General features: G+C 38.4%; 1 protein-coding gene across 7 annotated transcripts in view; it reads left to right on the top strand.

Annotated features, from left to right (window-relative positions):
• Positions 1–26,328, top strand: part of mecom (MDS1 and EVI1 complex locus) — a 143,781-nt gene that overhangs the window by 19,080 nt on the left and 98,373 nt on the right. For all 7 annotated transcript variants that reach the window (XM_086164101.1, XM_086164100.1, XM_086164097.1 and 4 more), the window contains exon 2: positions 23,744–24,090. In XM_086164101.1, the coding sequence (XP_086020227.1) occupies positions 23,744–24,090 (347 nt within the window). The remainder of the gene's footprint in view (positions 1–23,743; positions 24,091–26,328) is intronic.

The following is a 26,328-nucleotide window of genomic DNA, read 5'->3' as shown; positions in this document are numbered from 1 at the left end:
GTGTCAGAAAATAAAATATATAACTTTTATTGTTTGCGATCCCTTCTTGATAGTATTTTACAAATTTTTTGTTTATGTTAATTGGAAATGAATGGAAAATGACAGAAAGAGTAATTATAACTTATCCTTTATTTTCCCCTTGTGGTGAATTTCATTTACCGCAATTAATCCATCATGGATGAACCATGAGCAGTAGGCTGTTGTTGACCAGCACCAAGTGAACAATTAAGGATTCAGTGTTTTGCTTGACAACACTTTGATGAGCTAGGAATCGAGCCAGGAATGTTCAGTTCCAAAGATCATTACTCTACCTCCTGCGCCATGAAGCCCCAAATACTTTTGTAGCATATTGAATTTAAATGTATGAATATTTTGCTTAATCTGAGCTATAGATATTTTAGGTTATACCGAATTATAAATGTTCCGCCAAATACATTTTTCAATCTTCAAAATAATGGAAAATGCCACAATAATTAAGGGTGCAGAAAATTATAGTAATTAACATTTTATTAATCCCTCATGGAGAGATTTGTTCTCTGCATTTAACCTGTCATGGATGAACCATGAGCTGTTGGCTGCTGTCCGTCAGCGCCAGGGGGAGCAGTTAGAGGTTCAATGTCTTGCTCAACAACACTTCAACTGGAGGATCAAGAAGCAAACCAGGAATGTTCGGTTCCAAACATGATTGCTTTAACTCCTGTACCACACTGCCCCCATTGAGCAATAACTACATAGACCCATAATTTTTCACATTTTTTTATATCTTTATCAGTCATTTGCACAATATTTGTGTCTGCGTTAGCCCGTCATTGATTATTCATGATCAGTGGGCAGCCACTGATCGGCGTCCTGGAAACAGTTAGGGGTGACTGTTCTTACTACTGCACCTGAGCCAATATTAAAACCAAAAAGTTGAGGCAAATGTCATTGATAAAATGGCAGGGACCTTTAATAAGGGCACATCACAAAAATTTCCATTGTAATCATGGTAAGATTAAATTAACATATCATGAAATTAATGGAAACCGCAAACTTATTTACTTTGTGCCTACAAAATTTAATGAAAACCTATCTATTTATTTATTCAGTTTGGCAGAGTCAGAGAGAGACCTTGGTGTATGTCGTCCCAATCCCATGCACTATAGGAAAGTCAAACGTGTCCTTATATTGTCCCATGACTCACCAACAAACCATATTAGTCATTGATATATCAAGGCATAGCAAAGATAGCAAAACACCCCCATGAGTCTTTGCAGTAGTGTAACCAAAAAGAGCAAGCACTCTACTGCTACACACCACAACAACTGCACCAAAAAACAACTAAAGAAACAATACCACTACTAATATACATCATCATCATAATCATCATCATCATCATCATCATCATCATCATCTTCCCTCATCATCATCATCATCAGCAGCAGCAACAGCAGCAGCAGTATCATTATCTGTCATTCTTCCATAAGTTGAATTTTCACAAAACCTTGAATTAGTTTGACCTGAGAACCCAATCAGGGTTAAGCACTGGCTCTGATGGTGAATGAAAGTTAACTACATTATACAAACACACACACACACACACACACACACACACACACACACACACACACACACACACACACACACACACACGCACACAAAACAAAAAAACCTTTTACAAGCACACAGACAATGTTTACTCATGCCTCAATTGTCAGACCAAAGTCCATCTATTACCTCTATTATTGTGACCTCTGGCCTGGACATCTTGTGCAGTATTTACTGCGTCTGGGTATTCTGTGTGTGTTGGGAGGTAGAGTGAGTTAGAGAGTAGGGTAAACCAGATGAGGGGGGTGGTAATCCTAAGTGGTGTGGCCCAGCTGTGACGGGTAGCCCACTGGTCCATTTAGAACTCTGAGCCCATGCTGGGATATGGTGCATCCCAACAAACTGAAGGGACTCTTTCCGGGTGGGAGTGTGATCTTGGTTCTGTAAAAATGTCAAAAAATGAATGTCAAATTTCAGAAACATCACTTATACAGCAAGTCCAAATGCAATTTCCCGGTGTCCTGTGGTGCCCTGTCATTTCTCATGTGTTCAACAACTCCAAAGTATAGGCTGATGCACCAAAAGATTACCTAAATTGTAAGAACTTATTAATACAAGATACTTTAATGTCTCTACTTTTAATAGTTTTGTATCCCAGTTTTTGCACCTTATTTTGAAACAACATAACACTTTTGTCCTTAATCCCACAAAATGATTTTGTCTACCTCAAGAGGATCCATATCACATTCCTGTGATTTTGAACACTAAATAGAAAATAGACAACATATCAATGATTTGCCCGATATAATGTGTCCATGAACCCAAGAGTGATAGATGCCACATTGTGTTGGAGATGGAGAGTGGGCTTGAAGGTTCTTTTTCAGTAAACATTTAAAAGAGTAGAGATTTGAACAAAAGCACTAAGAAGGAGCTGTTTTGTTGCCCCTTTTTAACCTAAATAGGCGGTCTGTCCGACAGGGGCCTTGGCTTCAAAGTATTATCCCACACATGCAATTACCATTTCTATCAACTCGGAGAAAGATTATGCTTTTTGGGTGTTCCTCTGAGTTTCTTCCAGTGGTTTCACTTGGTGAATGTGACACGTTTTGTGTCTCCCACCCACTATTGAATATAAAAGTTCTCTATTCTCCAAGTGAGCTGAAGAGAGTTCTGCACAGGGGCTGAATAGACACTAAATCTTTCAAGGTTAGGACTTAACCTTCTCCCACTCTAATTCATCTTCAAACTTTAGTCTGAATCCAATCAATATCAGATGATTGGTAAACAATGTGCAATGTCTGATAGGCAGGTACCAAGGACCCTCAATGGGATTGCAAATGCTTTGTGTGTCCCTAGTCGCTTTTGCTCCAAAGCACTGTCACAAAAAGTGAAATTACCATTCAGTTGGAATGATGCCATTCATCTTTGTCAGAGCGCCAAGCTCAGCACACAAGCCGTTCCCCTCAAATTAATTCCTTGTTTTGCATCAGCTGAATTTGCCCAAATCCAGGAGGATGGCTCCGGCTCCACCTCGCCTGCATTCTTCATTGTAGCAATTCCAGCTGATTTCGCTATACATAGGCCCTGAAGCGTTATTTGCCTAATTCACAAAGAAAAAAAAATAGATATGAAAATAAGTCAAGAAAACAAGATAGATATGGTGGTAAAATTTCAGAAGCCCTACATGTTTCAAATTTAAGTAGCTTAATACACATAGTGTACTTAAAAGACCCCAGTGATGCTATTGTTGATTTGCCATTTCATGTTGCAAAATCGCATGGACAAAGGTAATATCTCCCCAGAGCCCCTTTCCCATTTAATAGGAAGGTAAAGGCAATGAATAATGAATGTTTGAGGAATCCATTTGTTATCCTACTTGAGATATTGTACACCTCTGGTCAGTTTAAACATAATTCAATGAGAAGAGAGTGTAAACACTGTTGCTGACTTTCCTTTTTAAATCAACTTTTGATGTGCAAACCCCAAAGAAAATTGCAGTCTGTCAAAGAACAACTGCTAAATTGTCCTTTCTAAATAAAATATATGACATGCAAGTCTTTGAGGGAAAAGCAAATAGAATAAATAACTAAATCACCAAAATTGGAGCAAATCTTAAGATTGAGCAACAAAAGATTTCAACTAAAACTGCTTTCTGCTTCTATTCTCTAAATTACTCCTGCCTATTTGGAAACCCAGCCCATTGCTCACATCCTTGTTGCCTTTTCTCTGCTTCTGTCAAACTTAACCCAGTGTTGTTTCAGAGTGCAGTACTCATACAGTGATACCAATAATGAGATTTTAAAGACAAGTTCCTCTGTCCTTTCACTGTCCTCTCCCTTTAAAACTCAAATGCTAAAAATGGTCCAGAGGTTTTTATGGTTATGGTGGATGTGACCACTGATTTGTGAGCCCCTATATTTATGTTTATGGAACATGGCTCATTTTTTTCATCTTATCTGCAAGCACATGGACAACATAGTTTAGCTGGGTTTATTTTGATGTTTGCTTTTCCAGCATAATGTAAGATTGAGTGCAATTGCCAGGAATAAAGAATGAAGCCCTGGGGTCAAAGGCCTTTTCCTGTCTCCCTCCCTGGCATTGAGTAGAACACTGTCTCTTTGCCCGATTCCATGTTTAGATTAAACAGAAATATGTAGCATTTCTAAGCATGGCAAAATGAGGCCTACATACGTACATTTTTAGATATACAGAATTTAATAGTGTTTAACTTTACACAGTCTCATTACAGAGGTAGATGAACCATAGAAAGAGAGGCAAAGCTGCTGCCAGATATAAGTGGGTCAGGCCTGAGAGACTGCTTTTCACCTCAGACACCTGCAGCTCTCCACAGATCCCTCATCAAGTATCACTTTGTTCCAGAGCTGCTCCATTGTCAGCTGAAGAGCCCTCCAAAATTTACTCTGAAAACCCCCCTGTGCTACTCCAAGTAGACTCAGCTCCGCTCTCCACAAGAGAGAGACAAAACAGCAGATTCCATAGCACCAGCCCCTTGGCATTCCCTTGCTATTGGGAGATAAAGAGGGGAACTTTGCCCTGATTCACTCCTCTGCTCTTCATCCCTTCCCTATCTTTCATCGAAGAGATGAGGGGGAAAAGAAGCCTAGATCTACGTCGTGTAGCAAAGGAGTGGTCTCAGGGTCAGAGAGTGATTGGAGAGGAGCAGAGTGGTTCTTCTTTGCCTCTCCAGTCCTCTTCTGTGGTCACTGAGAGATAACTTCCACTGGGGTTACAGGGGAATGTGGGTGGAGAGGAAAGCAGAATAGCTATTCACTTCTTTCTGTCTGGGTGGACTATATTTAATCTGCCTGACAAGATGGATGTTTCAGAGGGAATTCTTCATTTATCTGCATAAATGAATCCATTATACTTTGTTTTTTCACCCATTTTCATTATTCTTAAAAACTGAGAATCAAGGTCACAACAAGCTTTGGGATGAATACTGGTAATGCCACTAATGGATCTTCACCTTCTTACACACTCATGGTAGAACTCATTGGTTCATTCAACCTCTTCTTAAAGCAAAGCAGAAACAACAACCCTTTCCCAGGAACACAGACAAGCAGAAAGACCTTCACTGTAGTTCTAGTGTAGCAAGACAGTGCAGAACTTACATTGGACTAGATGTGGAGGAGTTGGAAGTGATTAAGGAGAAATATGCCTGTCTCCTTGTAATGTCAGTAATAGGCAAGAGCACATCAAAGTCCAGACCTGTCAGAATGATCCAGATCAAACCAGCTCCCATCTGGAAGCCATAACTGACTTTTCACTCATTTAAACACTCTTATAACACACTGAACAGAAGTGGAGCTCCTGTCTCTGCTCACCACTCATCACCACTCAAATTCATATCAGCAATGTTTGCATTGTGTGAGTATGTGTGTGCATGTTTATGTGTGTGTGTGATTTCCCTCATATTGTCCTTCTCTGTATGCATTTCCATATTCCCCGGCTTAATGGTAAATCCATATGTTTCATATTTGTGTGTTAGATAACAATTTGTTCGATGATTAATGTCTTCAGTCAATTTTCCAGTCTTGTTTTCACAGAATTTGGGAAATAATATCAATAATATGCCACTGAACCTGGTTCAACTAAGAAAGCAATATCCGTACACTATTGAATGCATAGGCAGATCATTTAAAGCAGCATAACCTGTTGAACGATGATATCAAAATTATTCATATGCTATTCATTGGTTTAAGTATAATTATGGAATGTAGACCTGCTTCTTTACTTCACCCCAAAGTGTAGAATAAGTATTTTGTCCATGCAATAACTATTCAATAGTGAGTACCTGCTTGCTTACATCGTGTTGACTGCAATCCTGCACATATATTATGTTTCCAAACATACGCTGGACACTGCTTTAAGTGTATTTTAATTGGCTTCGAGCCGCTTTCCTAAAACAAACAGATGGTGGTATAGTTTGTGGTGTGGTGTGACTGGTGACTGATGGGTGACTGCAGTCCGAGGAGGGTGGAGCCTGATTGCCTGTCTGTCCACTCCACCAACATCAGCATAATACAGACCTGCTTTGTCTTTGAGTGTGTTTATTTAATGTGATGGCATGTCTGTATGCATGCACAATTCTCCCTGTCTAGGTAGGAAGGGCAATAATTGTCAATAATCATCACATTCAGCTCATAATGTCCTAAATTATTTTTTTGCCTAGCAGAAAGAATCTTGAGTGTAGAGTTAGCGATTTTATATTAACATTCAAGGTAGGCGTATCAGCTGAAAAGTCTGATCCCTGTTGTTGCAGGACCCTCTCTTGTGTCGGGGAATGTACAGAGGACATTAAAAATGTCTGATTAACCAAAACCTTTAAAGACACATTTTTCCCTATAAAAGATATTTAAATATAGATACGAAAGCTATCACCAATCCATCAGTCATGATAAGCAAATATTAGTTTTCATAAGCTCATGTTGATTGCTCTAGAGTTAAAAATATGATGACTGAGTCCATGATCTTTTTATGGTGCTTAAAAAGGAGTTTTGAAAAAGGGGGTGAAGCTGGTTTTCTGTGTCTTAGCTCAGCACATGTAAGAAAACACCTAAAAACTACTCATTTTACAAGAACCATGATTTCTCTCCTAATAGGGCCAGCCCCACTCTCATAAAATCTAGACATCTAGTATAAAACACCCTCATGAGATGCTTTGCCTGCACCAAGCAATAGCCATCTGCCTCTAAAAGTCCTCTGCCAGTGATTGAAAAAAAGAAAAGCTGGGCTTCCCTTCAACCTCATTAACTTGTTATAATAAACGAAACAATATGTTTTTAATGAATAGCTACTCCATTCCCCTTTCTAGGCTCAGAGAGACGGGCAAATTGTGGGTATCCCATGGCTGTAGCTAGTAGTCATGAAGATGGATGTGCAAGGTTATTGGGGGATCTGCCTCGTGCCCTTCTCCTCTGGTATGTCCCATGGACTGACAGATACGTTGTGGTGTTTGACTCACAGCAACATAAAGCTCAAGCTGCTGTCATCCCAAACCTAATCCTAGAAAAGGCCCACTTTTGCGGATTCACTTAAAACATTATCCATCTCGCATTCAAACCTTGACGGATGAAATTAATCAAAAACTAACAATATGTTTACAAATATAGGCACAAATGTATTTCTCAAGGAGATATCCTAATCAGTTCTTTCAAGATTCTGACAAGGGTTGATTGTTACAGTTGATTACTTGATTGGTGTCAGTTTCATTTGAAACGAACAAGCGTATAATATTTTGTTTTGCATTTCACATCACAGCAACTGACATTCGTTATACTTTTAATACCTTATATTTGTTACTACACTTAATGTAGAATTATGATTACGGGAATATCAAAGTATAATTTCTCTGCTGGATGAAGGGTCTATAATTATAGACCCTTCATTGTAATACACACACACACACACACACACACACACACACACACACACACACACACTCAACAAATAGAAATGTTAATTTACTTGGGCTTGCTCCTGATGTGAGATGTAGCTTAACTGTACATTTGGCCTTTGTGTAAGTACATGTCTTTCCTTTTCCTTTGATGAAGCATGAATATAAGAGAATCTGAGTGTACAATCGCAGTTAATATCATTATCATTTCATATACTGTGTGTGCGTGTGTGTGCGTGTGTGTGTGTGTGTGTGTGTGTGTGTGTGTTTGTGTGTGTGTGTGTGTGTGTGTGTGTGTGTAGCCAACCTCTGCCTCATTGTTGTTCTGTGACTTATATCCTCTTGTCTTGAAATGTTCATATTGTTTTTCTCATGGGTTGTCATTTTGAAGACCCAATAGGCTGAAGGTTATTTAAATAGAAGAATAAGAAATTAGACTGACTCAGACAGAGTGTGAGGTTGTGAGTGACCATGACCCCTGCGACTCTGTTCAACATATTTGTAAACAGGATGTCAATAACACTGGGAACAAGCTTGGCTAACAATGACTTTTGTCTCCTTCAAATTTGTGCTTGTGTTTGTGTGTGTGTGTGTGTGTGTGTGTGTGTGTGTGTGTGTGCGCGCACGCATGCAGTAGGGGGTTCATGCATGAGCACAAGCTGTGTGTTGGGAGTATTGTTAAATTACACATTTTACTTATTAAAAACTTCTAAAATTTACACTGAATAAGCAGCACCCCGATTTCCTCTGAAATGCCCTTGTAAGTCTTCTGTCTAAATATAATCCATGTTAACTTTGTCACATCAGATAAGCACCAGCTAATGTGATGAAATTTATGGCTTGGCATGGCTGCTGTACTAATACAGCAGCGGATTGTGTGAAGCTGTACTAAGTGCATTCAACTGTCAGCTCTTATTGTGGTGTCAGTCCTGCCCTCTAATTAGTGTCCTCAGCAGGCAGGAAGTGGGCCTGGCCTGGACTAATCTGTCAGTGAGGCCAGACCATCCTAGCCCTCGCGACTGTTTCCTTAGATAAACCCAGGGCCCTTTATCTAAAAGAGTCGTGACACACGGGGGCTCTGGGAAGCCCCTATAGTGATTCTGTTATTACTTGTTCAATCTACACATGTAATCCATTGCTGGTCTGATCACCATGGTGACAGGTGTTGATTGAGCATGAGAGGGAGGAAACATCATGAAGGACACTTCCTGGCAGACAGTTTTATCAGTGAGGGAGCAGAGGGGTCATAGAAAGGGTGGATGAGGTTATCACATCCTCGTAGTCATGTACTGTATGCAACTGGTGCACCTTTGGAAGTATGGCAGTAGCCCAAAGTTGCTGACCAAGGTAACTGTCTCTTTCATATAAACACGGCATGAGTTATAGCAACATGAATTTTTCAGTTTAGTTTACACTCTGCTGCGATGGTTCAAAAGGTCATAAAATAGGTGGAAAGGCTTTCTCTGGTACAGTTGTAATGACCAAAGATTGTTTATATAATGTCCGTGGGCACTGACATTTCCTGGATAGATCTGGCACACTTGCTTGGATTGTCCTTTTAATGACAAATGTTTCAGGAGCAAGATGTATGGTTTAGTTCTCAAGATACTTGCAGAATAGGCTGGGTCAAGATGAGTGAAAGTAGGAGTGGGGAAAAGGGAAAGTGATGGGGTGCCTGGACTTCGCCACTCCTCCTCTGGCACCCTCCCTTCCCTCACTCTGTCCTTTTTTCCCTTCTTTTTCTCAACACAAGCAGAGTCCAATTCCTCCACTTGAGCGCTCAGAGCCAGCAGTGGGCTGATTAGTCCCACACCCCCAGCCGTGCTTCGCTGAGGACTCTGTGGCGGGATGACTTCAAATGCACCTCGCTCCCGCCACCCCAAATAAAACCTGACTGGTCCTAATGGACATGTTTTAATCTCCTTGGGTTATTTGAAGATTTCTCCAGTCCGCAGCTGGTCACAGTGGAAGCAAATTCCTCTTGCTTTGTTGATTAAACCGTTTGCCTCTCGTATGTTGCTTATCGTCCAGCAACTAGCTGGTCTTTTTAATTAAAAATGAGCCACCACAAGTATGCAATTAACAGCTGGTAATTATGGAGCTCTTCAGAAGTGCAACACTTCACCGTCACTTCAATTATATAATGGACAAGTGGCTTTTTGATCTCCAAATGAGTGAACTCTTGTAATATTTGTTTAGTAGCAGATTTGGGGGGTTAATTGTGGCCTATGGTGGCCTCCCTCTTCCATGATTGATGTAAGAGCAGAAAGAGGGATATTAAAAACTGGAACAGTCCATCAGGATATGCAAATCACACCTTCATGTTAATGAGCACGCAATGGCCTCAGCTTGCCAGCCGCAGCGTTTCATGTGGGGAGGAAACAAGTGCTCACTCTGCCACAAACTGATTAGTACATTTGAATTTGAAAGTTTAATTAAGTGCTTCTAATACAGATTGTTTTGGAGAGTGACATAAAACAGGAAATGGTTTGATACTTAATTTGGCTGCCTTTTGATTGCAAAGCAAGCATGGATAAATTTGCCATGCAAGTGTGAAAGCACCGAGTGCTATCCCAAAGGAGGCAGAAGCATGGACTTCATTTAAACCTCTTGCCGATAACTGATGAAAATGTATTTAATGACCAATCCACTCTTTGAGTGTATAAAGCGGAACACTTGTTCAGTTTTAATTACAATTGATTTCCATCTATCGCCGTGGCATTTTTGGATTAAAGCTACTATTCTTTTACTCAGCATAGTTATCAATATGTAGAAAAAGTGAACCACCATTGATTTTTTTTTTCAACATGTAGAAGGCTAAATTGGAATGATTATTTATTGGTCAGAACTGTTTGATGTCTTTCAGGGATACTTTCTGTTCTTCACTTCCTACAGGACCGCTAATGCATCTTGTCATTCTGACATAGACAAATAGATAATTTTTCCCAGTTTGATTTGGAATTGTTTTCCCCCCTGTCAACATACACTGATAATGTTCTGTTTCTTTGGCCAATAGAAGGACATTTTATCTACAACAGTTCTGATTGAAATGATTAAAAAAAAATATTATCTCAGATTTGATGCTGTACATATTTAAATGTATTCATCCTAAATTCAGAAATATAAGCTGTATTTAAGGTCACAAAGAGAGGATTTATGATCATTGTGAAAGACAGTTAGTTGGTGTGAGAGAGGAGGATACGGAGAATAGGGTTAGATGGAGAGGATTGATTTTGTTGTGGAGACCCCTGAAGGGAAAAGCTGAAATGAAAAGGGGAAGAAGAAGCTGTATAGGGTTCATGAATACCTATGAATTTGGATCTGGTGTTTTGATGTAAGTCATAACCTGATAAACTGTTTCACTTCATGATGAACAATTTTCGACAACCTGTCATCCATTCTGCAGTCATACTCCTCGAATATGTTCAAATCAAGGCAACCAAAAAAGACAAAAACTTGAAGTCAGGATTCTGTAAGTCACTCACAGACTTTGGAATTCTCCTTCGGTGAATATTTTCTGCTCATTCGGAAACAAACACCAAGTACTTCAATTCAAACCAGGTCATTATGGATTTTTCTTAAAGAAAATGTCAGTCATTAAAGAAGCCCATGTGACTCCACTTAAGGCTCCTGTTTGTTAGGATAAGGAAGACGTTTTTATCCCTTTTTGGTGTCTAAATGATGCACAGAAGACTTGTTACTGGACAGTTTTCTCATTTAAACATCTGACTTTCTCTCAAGGACTGTGTGTGTGTGTGGGGAGGAGGGGGGAGTCATTGTAATCTGAATGGTTGTTACTGTCATGTTCTCCTTCCTTCCTTCCTTATTGTCCTACTGCTTTCCCACCTTAATCTCAGTGTCATTTGGCAACTGTCGTTCTCTATTTGAATTCTCCTTACTAAACTCACACACATACACAGGCACACAGGAACGCGCATGTCACACATACCTTGCCCAATGCTACAACTTCTTTTCCTTTCAGGCTGCTCCCTTCCGGGGTCACCACAGCAAATCAGCTTTCTCCATCTGACCCTATCCTCTGCATCTTCCTCTCTCACTCCAATTAACTCCACGTCCTCTTTCACTGCATCTGTAAATCTCCTCTTCAGTCTTCCTCCATGCCTCCTGCCTGGTAGTTCTGACCTCAGAAACCTTAAATATATTCACTGTCTTTCCTCTTATCAAAAAAAAACCTCTGCCTGGCCTCTCTGACTCTTTATCCAGAGCATGTAACATGTGATGGCTCTCTGATGGGCTCATACCTGGTCCTATCCATCCACATCACTCCAAAAGAGAAACTCTGCGTTTTGATCTCTACTTCCTCTGGCTCTGCCTCCTCTCTTTTCCTCTGTGCCACTGTTTCTAAACTATACAACATCAGTGGGCTTCCCAATGTTACAGCCTAATATTCAGATAAAAGTTAGATATGCTGCACTATTCATACAAACAAAATACAATATATGATTATTTTTTTTTACCATAGATCCAGTATTGCTGTCGTATTTATTTCTTGTCACATGCATAATGTAACAAACTATTATAAGGGTAAGAGTTAGAACTGCCTTGAACTGTATTTTACAGAAGAGCATCACAAGGTGGTGAAAACAAGTTTATTTTTCAGTTTCTGACTAACTCATAGCTCCAAGTAAATTATTTTAATATCTAATTATGTTAAAATAATGTTAGGCAGAGTAAGATCCCAATGTCCCTTTCCTTACTTGTATTTGCTTCAATGCTTTGTAATAATATTAGAGCAAGAATCTATCCAAAAACAAGCAAATATAGCAATTTCTATACCCACACATTCTATCAAAAGGTAATTTATCAAAGATTACTCAAGAAAAGCATTGTCATTATTTTTGCTGTTAATTTAATATCAGTACATGTTGATGATTTTTGTATGTAATTCACTTAGTTATTCAAATCTCAGCAATAATTGGACCAAAGTGATAAATTACCATGGAATGGAGTAACACATAGCAAAGACAAACTATCGTTAATCTGTCTCTCAGTCCTGACAATGCAGTGCAGCATTAAATTGCAGACATACATACAAAACTGTGTAGAGCATTGCAGAGCATGACAATCAGCATATAGAGGAACAATCCCTCTATATTGCCCAGTTAAATCAAAATAGAGGGAATTTGACGACCGTAACAAATAACATAAACAACCTCAGTGCTCTGAGGGGGATTTTGTTGCTCGGGGCATGGAGCTGAATGTTAGCCCTCCAACAATCATTAAACAAACATCCTCTCCAGTACCTTTCCAGGCCCAGGTCCACATGTCACCCTGTGGCTTGGAAAGTCTCAGCTGCTGTGAACATTATTGTATGCAACAAGTTCTGTAACAAAGTTAAGGTGGAATTGGCCTGTTGCTGTACAAGTGCTAGAGGCAAACAGACCCTGAGTGGAAAGCAAGCCTCAGACAAAGTCTATTCACATCTGAAAATATTAAATGGAAGACGTCAGGCTGGTAGTAGGTGGTCAGCTTGTCACATTAAAGTACTCATGTTTTCCGATTAAATATAGAAGAGGGCAGTTTCTGGATTTAGAGGGTTTGGTGGCTCTTGTTCCTAAAAATGGTACTGAAATAAAAGTGAAATTATAATACATATATTTTTTACAGTCAAAAAGGTTATTAAAAGTAAAAGGAAATCATCCTCAATTGAAATAGTCACAAAGCATCTCATGATCCTTTTTCTATGACCAAATTCATGCAAAGTCTGTTAACTCTGTCGGCAGGCAAAAATCTTACAAAACTACTTCAGACACAATTTCTGTTTTTTCTTTGTTTGTTTTATCTAAACTGTATGTTTAGATTCTTCATTTTTCAGCATTTAAAATATTCATTCATTCATTCATTCATTCATTCATTCATTCATTCATTCATTCATTCATTCATTCATTCATTCACTCGCTCATTCTTTCTTTCTTCCTTTTGTTTTTTCTTGAATGTTTCCTGTTCAATCCCAGTGTTTGATTAAAGGGATTTTTAAAGTCAAACAAACTCTTCTTTCTTTCTACAGCTTAACACAAGGGCAAAGGAATGCTGGAAATAACACTGGTTGATTCTAGGGCCACTTATATGCATACAACCATCCACTCTCCCTCTTGGTGTTTTGTGGGAGAATAAGCTACTGCACCATTTTTCCTTGGATTCTATTCATTCATTTATTACTTTGTATCAAAAAGATAATTACCTCATGTAAATGAGCAATTGTCTGGAGAGAAAATCTCCTGTGGGGAAAAACTACCTTCTAGGAACAAGAAGGCTGTCTTGTAGAAACACGTAATTATTTTGTGTTCCTAAGTTATACAATTAAATATGTTGTAAGTACAAGATGAGTAATTTGAATGAACAACTTATCTTTCCAGAAATAGTTGAAATAGTGTGTGAAGACTGTTGGATGTCATGGACAAAATAGGTGTAATGTATGATCCATAAGTAGCCTATGTGAGCAAGAGACGAACTGCACAAAAGAAAGCATTCTGTACAAAAAAGTACATTTCGCACATGACATAGGACGTATCTAATTGCATTCTGTCGCTGCAGAATCTATTTGAGATGGTTCTGTATCGGAAGTGACTATGTGTCTTTAAGGTGTCCAATTGATGAGTGCGAGTTTGTCAGATGTTTCAGTCCAGAGTTTAGGGCCATTTGTCATTGGAGGGAATCATTACATGTGTCCTTAACCCCCCACACCTCCAGCAGCCAGGCAATGTGATCACTACTGACCCCCTGTGACAGCCACAGCACCTTCATTATGTCAAAGCAGTCACCCTGTCACTCCAGCAACACTAACTGTCTGTGTGACACCCCTGGGTGGAACTCCAATCTCTCATCCAGAGGCCTATCTGTCTCCAGGCTTGTCACTGAATGTATCTGTGTGGGTGTTTAATGTGTGTGTGTTGGTCTTTCAACACTACTTTTGTTTTTGTTGCTATTTTTAGGCTTGATTTAAAAATCTGAATACTGCAAGTTTTGAAAAACAAGAATTTCATAATCCTGGCTAGTTATAGTGATATATTTACCCATGTTTCTCCAAATAAATACCACTGTTGCACAACCTCCTCTGGTGTCCATGAACAATATTTTCAGAGAAAAAAGCCCATCCCTAAATTTTCTTATTCCTTCACATGCCAGATTAAGATCTCCCTCCCAATTGGATAATTTCAGATAACACACGAGGGAATGTTATTACTTCTCCCCCATTTTCTAATCAGTAATTATTCAATTATGTCCCATTAGTGAAAGGGTGTTGCCAATGCTGCAGCCCTGGGCATTTAGCCCCCGCTCTCTGTCAGGGGTAGACCCCAAGGGCCTTGCAGAATGCCTGTGATTAGTGTTGCATCTGCAGAGAGGTGACAGAATCCCTCTTCAAATATTTTGTCTTCATTTTACAGCTCTGAAATGTAATTATAGAGCAGCAGTTCATTACGGCAGCATGGGGCACTTCATGTTTTATGCATGCTGCCTCATTTAGGCCTTTATTAATGAGCCTGGCCTGAGTTGGCTGCTTGAGCCTAGACTGTGGATTGCACCATGGCTCAACTGCTCAAGCTTAGAAGTGGGTGTGATAGTGATATAAATGAACAAGAATGAGCAAAGGGAAGAGACTGAATGAAGGGTAGATGGAAAAATGCGATTGAGAAAAAAAAACAACAAAAAAAAAGAAAAAAATGAATTGAACTAAAAGTTTGAGTGGTCAATGCAGTGGTCACTTTACCACCCTTCCCCTCTTCATCGAAGCAGCAGGCCCCTTAACGTGGCTTTATAGGTGCGCTGGGTGACTTGGCTTTAAGGCATTAGATTAAAGGAGTAGGGGCAGCAGGGGTGACTAACTGCACCTCCCTCAGCAGAACAAACTCCATCTGCATCTAACATTGAGACAGATGAGGCCAATTTGGCTCCTTAAATATCTAGGCTATGATGGATGTGGAGTAGCTATGTATGGTGTAAAGGTGTGAAGGGAACAAGGGAGACCGGTAAAAAAAGAGACATTTCTAGGGAAATAGAGAGGAAGGGAATAAAAAGAAAAATATATGAAGAAGGCAAATTATTGAGCATGACTACCTTTAGGACATTTGCGAAATTAGTGTTGTTCTTTTGTCAGAGCAGTTTTTGTGATACAGTGACTAACAGAATATAACAGGACAATTCAGAGCTGTGTTTTCTTCATACATCATGACATCATACATTTTGTGCAGGACAAGCCATAATGGGTAGCTTGTAAAAATATAAATCAACAGGGCTAACAATAGCAGTATACAATTTTTGTTTGCTGCCAAAACACAGTTTGTATTTCCAGGTTTCAATTGAGGCAAATGTAAAGCTAATGTGCCGTGGCAAGAAATATATGTGGCCCAAGCTGATCCTCCACACAAAAAAAAAAAAAATCTGTTGGGACAGTGGCCAATTGCGCTATAATGTGCTGATGCCGACCAGCCTTTTTTTCCCTGCAGAATTCAGTACTGGATATGGTTATTTATACACCAATATGAGGTATGACTTCATGCATATGATCCCCATCAGATGTGCCCATTTGTTATGGGCAACACTTAGATATGCAGCTGTCAATCGTCTGACAAAATATGTTCTATAATGTTAAAAACATTTAAATGATAGTCATAGTGTTAATTTAAAGTAGTAGCATTTGCAGATGCGTTTTTAACTGAATAATGGTTGTTTCACAGCAAATTCGAGCTCCCCTTTGATAACTACCATCCTCAGGCCAACATAAATATTTTATTAAGTATAATGGAAATTGTCAAATCAATCTAATTGTGTAATGCATTATGAAGACATAAAACTTAAACAAAGCACATATGCTATCATTTCTCCTAATGACCAGGCCAGGCTGGGCAGGGTGAGCTTTTGTTTTGGTACCCAGGGGGCCTTCCTTAGGCCTGGGGGGTTGGTGGCAATAACCACTTCGGATACTTTAGATGCCCCCCCTCCATTCTGCTTTGCGCAGACCATCCTCACTCGCATTTCATCAAAGGAATCAATTTCTCAAATGTGTACGACTGTGAGCCATAAATATATTAGAGCTTCGTGGCATTTAGCCACAACATGAAAGCAAACAACTGAAGCAATAAAGAGCAGAGTAAGAGCCCTTCTGAATATGCTTCATGAAATGTATTGCAAATGTAACTTCATGGGAAACATTGATTTAGATTTATAAAGCTTATTTATTATATTTTTTTTATGATATTGCTTTGTCTCTTTTCAGTAAGTTTTTCCCTATCATATCGAGCTTTCTGGATATCTCGATATCGCGCTTTTTACTTTCTAAAAAGATAGAAACAGGGCAATTAAGAAGGAGGAAAGAAACGGCTCAGATGGTCTGAAAAACAAATCAAAAGCTTTGGTGATATATTTAGGGGTGAACTGGAATTGAATTAAAGGCGAAGTGTGTGTGTCCATATATCAAGGGTGCATAACCACATTTTGGCACAGGCTGAAAATCCTTTGCTTCCGTTGACAGTGTTTCATATTTGTCAAAACTCACTGTGCTGTATTTATCCTAAAAATACAAATTTTGTATTTCCTTCACAACCCTCCTTTTCTCTTTTATTCTCATTCTTGTCCACTTGCCACTGAGAATATGGGTCATCATTCAGGAATAAGAAAAAGGCGCAGAACAGAAATGGGGGATATAAAAGGACAGAGATGCCTTTAAGCTGCATATTGTGAGTGACTTGATGTCAATCATGTCAGAATTGGTGGTTTTCAGATTAAAACCTAATGCCATTATCAATGTATTATTCTCTCCTCCTGTATGCTTTCTTGACAAATAAATGTTTTGTTATTCCCCTCAAAGATTAAATAATTGATGACCAGAGTTTGAGGACATTAGACTAGTATCCAGAAATTGACAGATTGTCCTTTAAATCAAAAATCTGAAAGGCTACACATTTTGTGATTATCCTTTTCCCTCAAGAATAAAGTGAAAGACAGTTAAAATGGCAAAATATTTGTTTCCCTTGATGCATCTTTTTAAACTTACTTCTATTTTATTACAAGCAAGCGTTCTCTTCCTCCCCGCTTCATACATATCCATGCACGTCTCTTTCCATCTGCCGTATCTTTCTTTGTGCACCATGTACAAACATACATCTTTATCAAGCCTGTGTTGTCAGACAACATTAGATAATTAATAGGCCATTTGTCAGGCCTGTGAGAAACATGTTAAAATCCCTGAGCTGCTCCCCAGATAAATCCTGCTGCTCATACAGATGTCTTTGTTGTGTCAGCCTGCCACAAGAGCTGCAGATTTACCTTTAAAGGGCCGTAATTATTAATCACAACTAATGCTAATTAATTAGGTGTCCATGTGTGCACAGAGGGACTAGCTCTAAGTTTCAGTTTGTTGTGCATTGTAAATTGGTTACTCAGCCCTTAATGCAGTGTTTTCATTAGGAAAGCCAGAATAGGTGACTAACACAAAAAACGAAAAAAAATGATAAAAAGACAATGCCCATTAATTAAATGCTAAGAGCTTTGCACTTGTTAGTCTGGGCAGTGTGTGTGTTTGTGAGCGTGTGTGTGTGTGTGTGTGTGTGTGTGTGTGTGTGTGTGTGTGTGTGTGTGTGTGTGTGTGTGCGCATGTGAGAGAGAGAGAGAGAGCGAGAGAGAGTTGTGTATTTGCATATATTATGTATTTTGTGGGGTTTGGCAGTTTCATTTGTGAGATTATTTATGCAATGAATATAATTGCAGGGTATTGGTACTGAATGTTGTCAATGAGAAATGCACATTTTTTAATTTCCTGTCAAAGGGGGTTTAAAAAATTAATTCTTGGTTAATGGTTCCACAGAAAATCCTCCACATAGAAAATGTGCTTTCAGTGAACTCCCCAAACAGTCAAATGAAGCCATAAACTTAAATATTCCCCAAGAAAACAAGCTTCAGCCTCTTTTTCATAAAAAGGGAGAGTTAATTAGAAAGCTTATTGCCTATTGCGTGGACCTTAAAATACTCCCCCCCCCCCCCCCCCCCCCCCACAACCAAGGCACAAACTGATCTACTTAACATTGCGTGGTAAATTATCTTTAACTACTTAATTGATTCAATCATTATTATTTATTTTATTTTATCTTTTCTTTTTTTTTGGGGGGGGGGGGGCAGTTGCAGTAGCTTTGCTAGTGTCAAGATGAGCTAAATAGGTATAAACCCCTTTTCATTTGAATTCAGCCACAGTGATATATTACCAACCTAATGGGTCCCAGAACTCCCTAACTATAAGGGTATATCCTTTGTGTTTATGTAGAGCCATTAAAATGCGATAATGTATAATTTTATGCAGAAGATGATAGTTTGGGAGTTGAACAGCAAATAACATGGTAGGTATTGCTTATGTAGCTTGAAAGGGAATTTTACTACTTCCATAAGTCTATCTTTTTTGTCATTGTCACCCCAATAAGCATTTTGAATGCTTATTGAATTTGTAATTGTGATACGTGCATTGAAAAAGAATGAAAGCAAGAAAGACAGAAATTACAGAAGTTTATTACAGATTTTTGAAAGTGACTGAATGAGGGGATTGTGCTTTATTATGTTTGAGTTGAAGCACAAGTATATAAGGCTCTTAGGCTGGGATTACAAGACCCATATATTGTCTAAAAATAACTTTTACAAGTTCATTGGTCAACAATACGACTCTTCTTTCTGGATTGATGGTTTAGATAATGTGGGAATTAGTCAAAGCAGATTATTATGCAAACAATGGTATGGTGAAAGCATAAATAAACTGGAACTAATTTTAGTGAACGCTTGTTTGTATGGAAAAATGTGATTTTTTTTTTGTCTGCGAATAATTGGTTTAATTTTGCTTTAAAAAATATATTTCATTTGTTAAAGAAAATTCCTTGCTTATTTGTTAATTGTGTACCAATAAATGGTGAGCCTATCAAGTAATTAGCAATTTAAGTTTCTCAGAGTCTTGGACATGTTTTATAATCTTTCACTAATTTCTTGTTAATGTTCTGATTCTTTCAATTCTTGTTATTAAAAATCAAAGAAAAAATTACATAGTTAGACAGCATTCAATATATCAATACAGGGCCCTGCCTTACATTGATTATCACAGGAAAAAAACATTTAAATGATTTACATCCATAGTAAAAGGTAACAATATAAGCAAAGACGTAATTTTATTTTTTTAAGAGGTGATGAAGGGAAATGCAGGAAAAGACTTTTGTGAACTGTGGATAATAGTAACACAGAGACAGAAGAGGGAAGCTAGCTATGTCGACAGGTAGGTTATTTTTCTCTGTAAACATATGTATCCATTTGTCCCTTGGGTCTGTCCCTTTGCCGTCCCATTGGCTTTGGCTGGGTCACACCTCCATTAGGGGCTTTGTCAAAGTGATTAATAGCTCTTTCTATCATCTTTAATTCACTCCCTGATGTTGGCGGCCCTACTCGCTGCTCGGGGTAATCATGTGATGTATGAGTTCACCCAACACCTTATGGCAGAGGTGAAAATCATTCTGCCCATGTAGATAGCAGGCCTGGCAACAGTCTCCCTTTTAATAAGAATTAATGAATTTAGTATGAAGCAAGAATATTTGACCGCAAAAGATTTAAAGCACGTATCTGCATCTGTTTTTAATGTATGTCACAAATGGAGATTCAATTGTTTTCCCCGTTATAGTCTACTAAATTAGATCTTTTATATATGCATTCGTGAATTCACTTGCATTGTTCTTTAATGATAAACTTGCAATGACGCTCTTATTTCTAGTGCCGAGCACACAAATATAAAATAAGCTTCAGAAAGGCAGAAACATGCAAAGTTCCTTGCACTCAAAGAAACTGGCAAACATACTTATATTGTATATGACTGTCTCTTTAGGACATCTTACAACACTACGAGTCCTAGGAGGGCTTTCGCCTTTGACTTGTACATGAAACCAAAATTTTTAAAACTAAATAACATATCATATTTGCTTTCAGTTAATGTTTATCTTATATATACACAAATGTATGGGTATGAACTGAAATGCTCTCATTGAATCCAGTGGACTGAGGAAATTTCTGGTCTAAATCAAATTTAATCTTTGAGACTAATGTTAGAGGGGAAATGTTAGAAGAGAAACAGCATTGGAGGGATACTGTTACCTTTAAAAGCTCTTGTCCCTCAACCATATGGTAGACTTCACATCTAGGAGTCTAACCACGTTACACAGTCCCTGTGCTGAAAATCATTACGCTGAGTCTTAGAACCCCATTGGATTTCATACCTAACTAGGTTCAGCAGATTCCTTTAGATACTTTCTCTGCAAACATGCCTGGCCCACACAGTGTGTGTGTCAAACACAATAGTTGCACAGACTGTTGTGAGAAATTGCTGTGAGGGAATGATTTATAGAAATTATGAAATGGTTGTAGCTCTAGTTTGACAAACAAACATGACATCCAAAAACAGAAAGATGTCATTGACAGTGTGGCAATGAATGTAACACATACTTTCAGGCAAGGTACAGAATGAGAGTAGATAGTCCAAGCATTTCATAGGAAAAAAAGGCATGTTTTCACAGGTTAAGCCTGCACATTTGGAGTGAACTGAAGGGGCCACTCCAAATTAGCTGGTCACATTTTTCTGAAATCGTTTATTACTGGAACCTGGAACACGTTTTCATTTGGACAGTATTAAAAAATGTGTCATCTTATTATATTTTGTCTGTCAGTGTTGTAGCCAACTGCCCATTTCTTGAATCCAAGTCTTAAGAGTCAGACTGATGACTGGCTCACCAAGACAAGGTATAGAGTTGAGTCCATTCACCAAGTCCATCCTTTAGTTTGAGCACATTGTATCATGCACAGTACTTTACATATTATAGTATTAAAGCAGTTAGTGTACAATGCCAAAAACATAAAAGCAATAAAAATGAAAAAATAATGAATGAATAAAGAGGGGGAAAAAAAATTGATTAAGTCAATAAAGAGCCTTCTTTTTCTTTCAGCTTTTTGGGTTGCCACAGCAAATCAACCTTCTCCATCTAACCCTGTTGTCTCTCTAAAAATATATATACATCTTAATCTATCGGTGAACTGCTTCCATTGCAAACACATATGATAATTTGTGACTTAGTGATTTCAGCCTAAAAGCTAGATTATTTTACATGACTCTCATCTTGTCCAGAAAATATATCATTTATATTTATAAGTAATGTGATACCTCCCCATTAAGTTACAGTAATGTGTCTAGAAGCCATTGACAGCTCAAACAAAACAAAAAATAATCACAATGAAATTATTCAAGTAAGTGTTTTCACCAAGTGCTAATACAAGGTAGGAAAAACCAAATCTTTAGTTTGAAATGCAAATGCTTCAGAAGAGTAATGAAGCGCCATTCATAATAAATTTTGAGAAGAAAATTCCTTAATTTCTTTTTCTTCTTCTTCTTTTTCTTTACCTTTCGGCTTCTCCCTTAAGGGGATCAACTCCATCTAACCTTATTCTCCGTATCCCCTTCTCCATCTCGCCCTATTCTCTGTATCCTCCTCTCTCTCCCCAACTAACTTCGTATCCTTCAAATCTTCCCTTTGGTCTTCCTCCAGACCTCCTGCTTGGCCGATCCAATTCCAGCATCTGTCTACTAATATATTCACTATCCCTCCTCTGTACATGACCAAACCATCTAGGTTTCTATGACCTTCATTCCAAAACATCTAACATGTGCTGTCCCTCTGATTGACTCAATCCTGAAAGAAAATTGCGTAAGAAATTAATTATTGCTTTTGTTAAGTCTAGAGTTTGTACCTATTTGTACTTTTTAATTGTCAGTTTATCAAGCAATGTTGTATGTCTGTGCATGTATGTGTGTATGTATGTATGTATGTATGTATGTATGTATGTATGTATGTATGTATGTATGTATCTATCTATCTATCTATCTATTTATCTATCTATCTATCTATCTATCTATCTATCTATCTATCTATCTATCTATCTATCTATCTATCTATCTATCTATCTATCTATCCATCTGTCTGTCTGGACTTGTCTATCTGTATGCCTATATCCATACATCTATCTTTGCCTCTACCTGGCTATATTTACTTATCTAAATAATGAAATATGTATGAGACACTCAACCGGCATTTTCTAATGTATTTTCACCAGAAACTTTCATAATCAATTTTAAAGAAGCACAGATTTTAAGACTCATTTGTTAAGTATGCAAGCTGCTAAAATAGAGTTTGCATGAAACTTTGTCCAGGTCTCAAATTTATCTTCAATGACCATTTTTGACCACCTGTGGCAGTTCACAGTGACCACTTCAATCAGGAGCATAGTTACTTCATGGTGGGTGAACAATGAGAGTGCGTGTGTATCAGTGTACACATGCATATGGATCAAAGGTTCCATGGCTGACAGCGCAGCAGTACAGTGTCACACAGGCAGCGAGTGAGGAATGTTCCTCAGTCCAGGGATGGTTTTCGGAGCCTCATTAGTAGAGCTCCTTCACCCCACAGTCTGTCAGTATGTGTTAGGCACAGCAAACCACAAATGCACTCTGGGGGAGCAGCAACTGCTTATGGATCATTTCCGGCATTGAGTGTCTCTGTTTTACTATCTGACATCTTGCTGAAAGCTTGTTGCGTTTGATAGATTTCTGTTGATCCATTTATTCAGTTATCTCTGACGATATGATTGAAAACTTGACTGTTTTATTGACACATTAATTTACCTAATTCTAAATCTCTCTGGTGTGAGGTTCCCATAATTTTGTCGGAAAAAAAAACAAAACTTCCAAGCACTTCTACAGTGTGCCGCATCAATTTTGCACTACTTGCACACAATAACAACAGTCCAAACGGCTACTGAACTTTTCTGCTTCTCTGTGTACCTTGTAGAAGAAAGAAAGACATCAAAAAACATTTTAAATAGAATCAATTCTCATTTGACACATTGTCCAAACTGTAGATTCTGCTACAATAAATGTTAAAACAATCATTTGTTGGAGGACATAGATATATTTATCAAGTCTCCCCCCTTCTCACACACACATACAGAGCAGACCAAATGATGATGAAATAAGTATCATGTATCATGTATCACACAGAGAGCTTCATAATTGCCATTAATATTTTACTAATTTATTATTTTATTTTGCAAAAAAAAAAGAAATCATGTTTAAATATCTTCAAAAGACATGATAAGCAAACAGACAAGCCTCTGTAGATTAATGAATGTAAAGTTCAAAATGTAAAATTGTAATATACTATATAGCTTTACATTGACCATTGCCCTCATTTGGAGATTTCTTTGTTTTTGCTTTTTCAGATGACGGGGACAATGATTTCTCTCTGTACCCATCTGACATCCTCAATGATTTGTGTGGTTCTGAGGAGAATCCTGCACCATCTTTGGCCCTGACAGAAGACCAAGTGTCTCCTCCACTTTCTGATGATGAGGCTTCATCCCATCAGCCCTTATGCTTCCAGCACTCGAGCATCTTTTCTCCCCAAGAAGACTTGACCATTCCCCTAGACTTTGAACTGCGAGAGTCATCTGCTCCAGGTGTTGGCCTAGGCATCTGGAGCCGCAGGAGCATTGACGTTGGTGAACGCTTTGGACCATACATTGGAGAGCACACGCCTTGTCTCAAACACCCTTCTCATGGCTGGGAGGTAGGATGATGAAAATACAATTTACATGTGTATTCTTTACAACAATAGTGTGTGTTCCTTCACCAAGATGGAAAATAATAACATTTGGTGGATGGTATATGCCAACATTTATTGTTGTGTACAACCCTAATACCTTTTAAACCCCTTTTTTATTTTGGTTCTTTCTTCACCTACCCAAATGACTCAGTTGCACTTGAGGCATTACCTTTTATTTATTAATCTATTTAAACATATAAATTCATCATAACTTTCCTAGCTCAATTCGTTTTTCTTAAATTGACCAGTTTTTACCTGCAAGGCTTTAACGTGCCGATTAGTTTTATTTTTCCATCCTTACATGGATAGTTTTTGCTCAACTATATTGTATATTGATGTCGTCAAGTGTAAATATAACTTTGTATTCAAATTGAAAGTGGTTAGCATTCGTGATCCAGAAAGTATCCATTCTGTAGTATTTGGACTAGTTCACACTAGATGCATATCAACTCAGCTGCAGTGTAGACTTACATGAAAATTGCAGTTTTATGGTTTCTCAGAAAATGTAGTAAAACACTCCATCACTAACATCAGTCACTTGATATTGTCACCCCAGATTTGGTCCAGTAACCACGAGGCTATGTTTGCTGTTCGTTACCCTGTGATGTAATGTTATCCAAGAGCTGTTTAAAGAAAAAGAGCCAAGGTTGTGCTCTTAACTCAATTAAAATGAAAAGCCATAAATCTTTTTTTCATCCTAGTTAGGGACCAAATGTAACCATTGGCAAATCACATACTGGTCAAGCAGTGGAGAAAATCGAAGCAAGGGTCATAGGACACGGTCAAAGGTTAGATGTGGTCTCTGTCAGAGTCAGATCAGTTTGTTTGTTTTTTTTCACAAAGCGGGAGGAAGGGCCTGACTGAGCATCATCTTCTAAAAATGGACCACTAAATTTGGATTTTAGGATTTACCTTTTTCCTTTTGTGTTACGGAGACAAGCTCATTTAGGACTGACCATGCAGACCATTAACTGAAAAGTGTCTGACAGAAAAATAAATCAGAAGATCATCCAGCATCCAGCAGTATTAGTCTTTAACTAATGCTTGGATAAATCATTTTACATTTTAAATTGTGTTTGAGCCACATAACACATTTCATAACATCAGTAAAAACGGCATTTGTAAAAAATACTCTATCCTCACTGACATTTGAGGAAGCTATCTTGTGTATTTGTTGTTCTGCGGAATGAAAAAAATGAAATAAAAAGAGTTTCCATGAATTTAAATCCAGCTGTACTTCATAAGGGTCTTGAATAATAATTTATATTTAAAAAAAACCTAAGGAGCTGGAAGTTCAAGTGTGTGCGTGTGTGTGTGTGTGTGTGTGTGTGTGTGTGTGTGTGTGTGTGTGTGTGTGTGTGTGTGTGTGTGTGTGTGTGTGTGTGATTGTGATTGTGAGTTAGAGTGTCTGGGATAGTAGAGTGGGGGTTGGAGGAGCTTGAGGGGAAAGATGGGATCTTGGCGAAGCAGCACTGTATCACGATGTTTAATTGCCATCCTGACAGTGAGCCATAACTCTTTCCATTAAGTAAATAAGTTGTAAAGAATTTATGATGAAATGCCACATTATTCAGAATGGATATTCAGAGATGACATCCCCATGCATTAAATATGGTAAACGCCATTAAGCTCTCCTGCCCCCTTCGTCAATGCCCTCCTGTTGCCCCCCCTAACTCTCCGCCTGGAAATCGTCAATATGCCAATAAGCCTGCAGTGGGTCTGTAAAAATAAAATTGATTTGGGAAATGTGAGTTAAGATAGATATGTTTGCTTTCATCATCAATTCTGTGCAGCATGGTGAGGTGATGTCACCGACCAGGGAACGATAAAGTGGCCCTCCCATCTGGAGTGTTTGATGAAGGGCCCTGAACAACTAAGGCTAGTGGTGACAGACTGGGGGAAGTTTGTCACCAGAGAGGCCACAGCTTCTCAGCACCATCACCATAAATTTGGGGGCTTTATTCATAAAAGGGAAGAGTGAGTTATGGGGTCCATGATGCTTTATGAATGCAGGAATAGTGACTTATGGGAAAGATAGCTTCAGTAAATAAAAGGTTGAAAGGCAGCACTGAGGGGCTGTCAGGCTGTGATGCTCACCTACATGTATGCAGAGCCAGAGAGCTGTGTCAAATATAAATGAAGAAACAAATAAATATCGATGTATTTTCACAAAGAGATACCAGTTTTTTTTAATGTGAAACT

Source organism: Fistularia commersonii, chromosome 18 (assembly GCF_037954325.1).
Source record: "Fistularia commersonii isolate RoL2024-O1a breed Wild chromosome 18, RoL_Fcom_v1.0, whole genome shotgun sequence".
NCBI classification, from domain to species: domain Eukaryota; kingdom Metazoa; phylum Chordata; class Actinopteri; order Syngnathiformes; family Fistulariidae; genus Fistularia; species Fistularia commersonii.
Note: the sequence above shows the minus strand (reverse complement) of the source record. Positions and strands in the feature narration are given on the sequence as shown.